The 717-nt window shown below is 56.5% G+C and overlaps 1 protein-coding gene across 1 annotated transcript in view; it reads right to left on the reverse strand.

Moving 5' to 3' along the window:
* Positions 1-717, reverse strand: part of LOC119586529 (lon protease homolog, mitochondrial-like) — an 11,527-nt gene extending 10,810 nt beyond the window's left edge. Inside the window, exon 1 of the mRNA XM_037935283.1 lies at positions 420-717. Within this exon, the coding sequence (XP_037791211.1) occupies positions 420-686 (267 nt within the window). The 5' untranslated portion in view covers positions 687-717. The remainder of the gene's footprint in view (positions 1-419) is intronic.

Here is a 717-nt window from a genome sequence, read left to right on the forward strand (position 1 = left end):
AAACATTCAGAGACTTTACACACATACACACTTTTCTTATAAACAACCATAACTACATGTATGTATACTTATACACACACACACTGAATTCATTTGGTACTCCACATGAAAAAAAAGATCACCAGCCTTTTCACTCAACTATCTCGGTCAACTATCTTTGTGTTTAAACAACTGCTGTATGGAGGTATGCAGTCTATAATATCTATAAGCGCTGGATGAGGATGTGATACTTTTAGCACATATCATGAACGTCTGGACGCGTTCGAGTCCCTAAACAAGCTCAAAGCCCATTTCCCGGAGCGAGCACAGGGTCAGCCGCAGGGGTTGGGCGGATGACGTAACCCGAGGTGTCATGCCCTGGTCCCCCAAAGGGCACCGTCTCCCGGTGCTGCCACTGCCCCCGAGTCCCAGCATCTCACCACGGAAGCGAAGGCACTCCTGGGCATGAGGGGGAGGGAGGTCCTTCGGCGCCACGACCCGGGCAGCAGGAAATTTCTCGAACCTGACCCCAGGACGGGCGCACGTCCGCCGCCCACCGCCGCTCTCGCCTCATCTCCGGGCGGGATGCGGTCCAAGGAGCTGCTCTGTCGGTGCTGTGTCGCTGCCGCTGCCTTCACGGCCGCCAGGCACCGGTGTCGGGCTGCCTGGGCGAGGGCATGCCGAGAGAGGAGGACGACGCCCGACATGCTGGCGAGGCAGACGACGTGCTTCTCGCTG

This window comes from Penaeus monodon, chromosome 21, assembly GCF_015228065.2.
Source record: "Penaeus monodon isolate SGIC_2016 chromosome 21, NSTDA_Pmon_1, whole genome shotgun sequence".
Taxonomy (NCBI): domain Eukaryota; kingdom Metazoa; phylum Arthropoda; class Malacostraca; order Decapoda; family Penaeidae; genus Penaeus; species Penaeus monodon.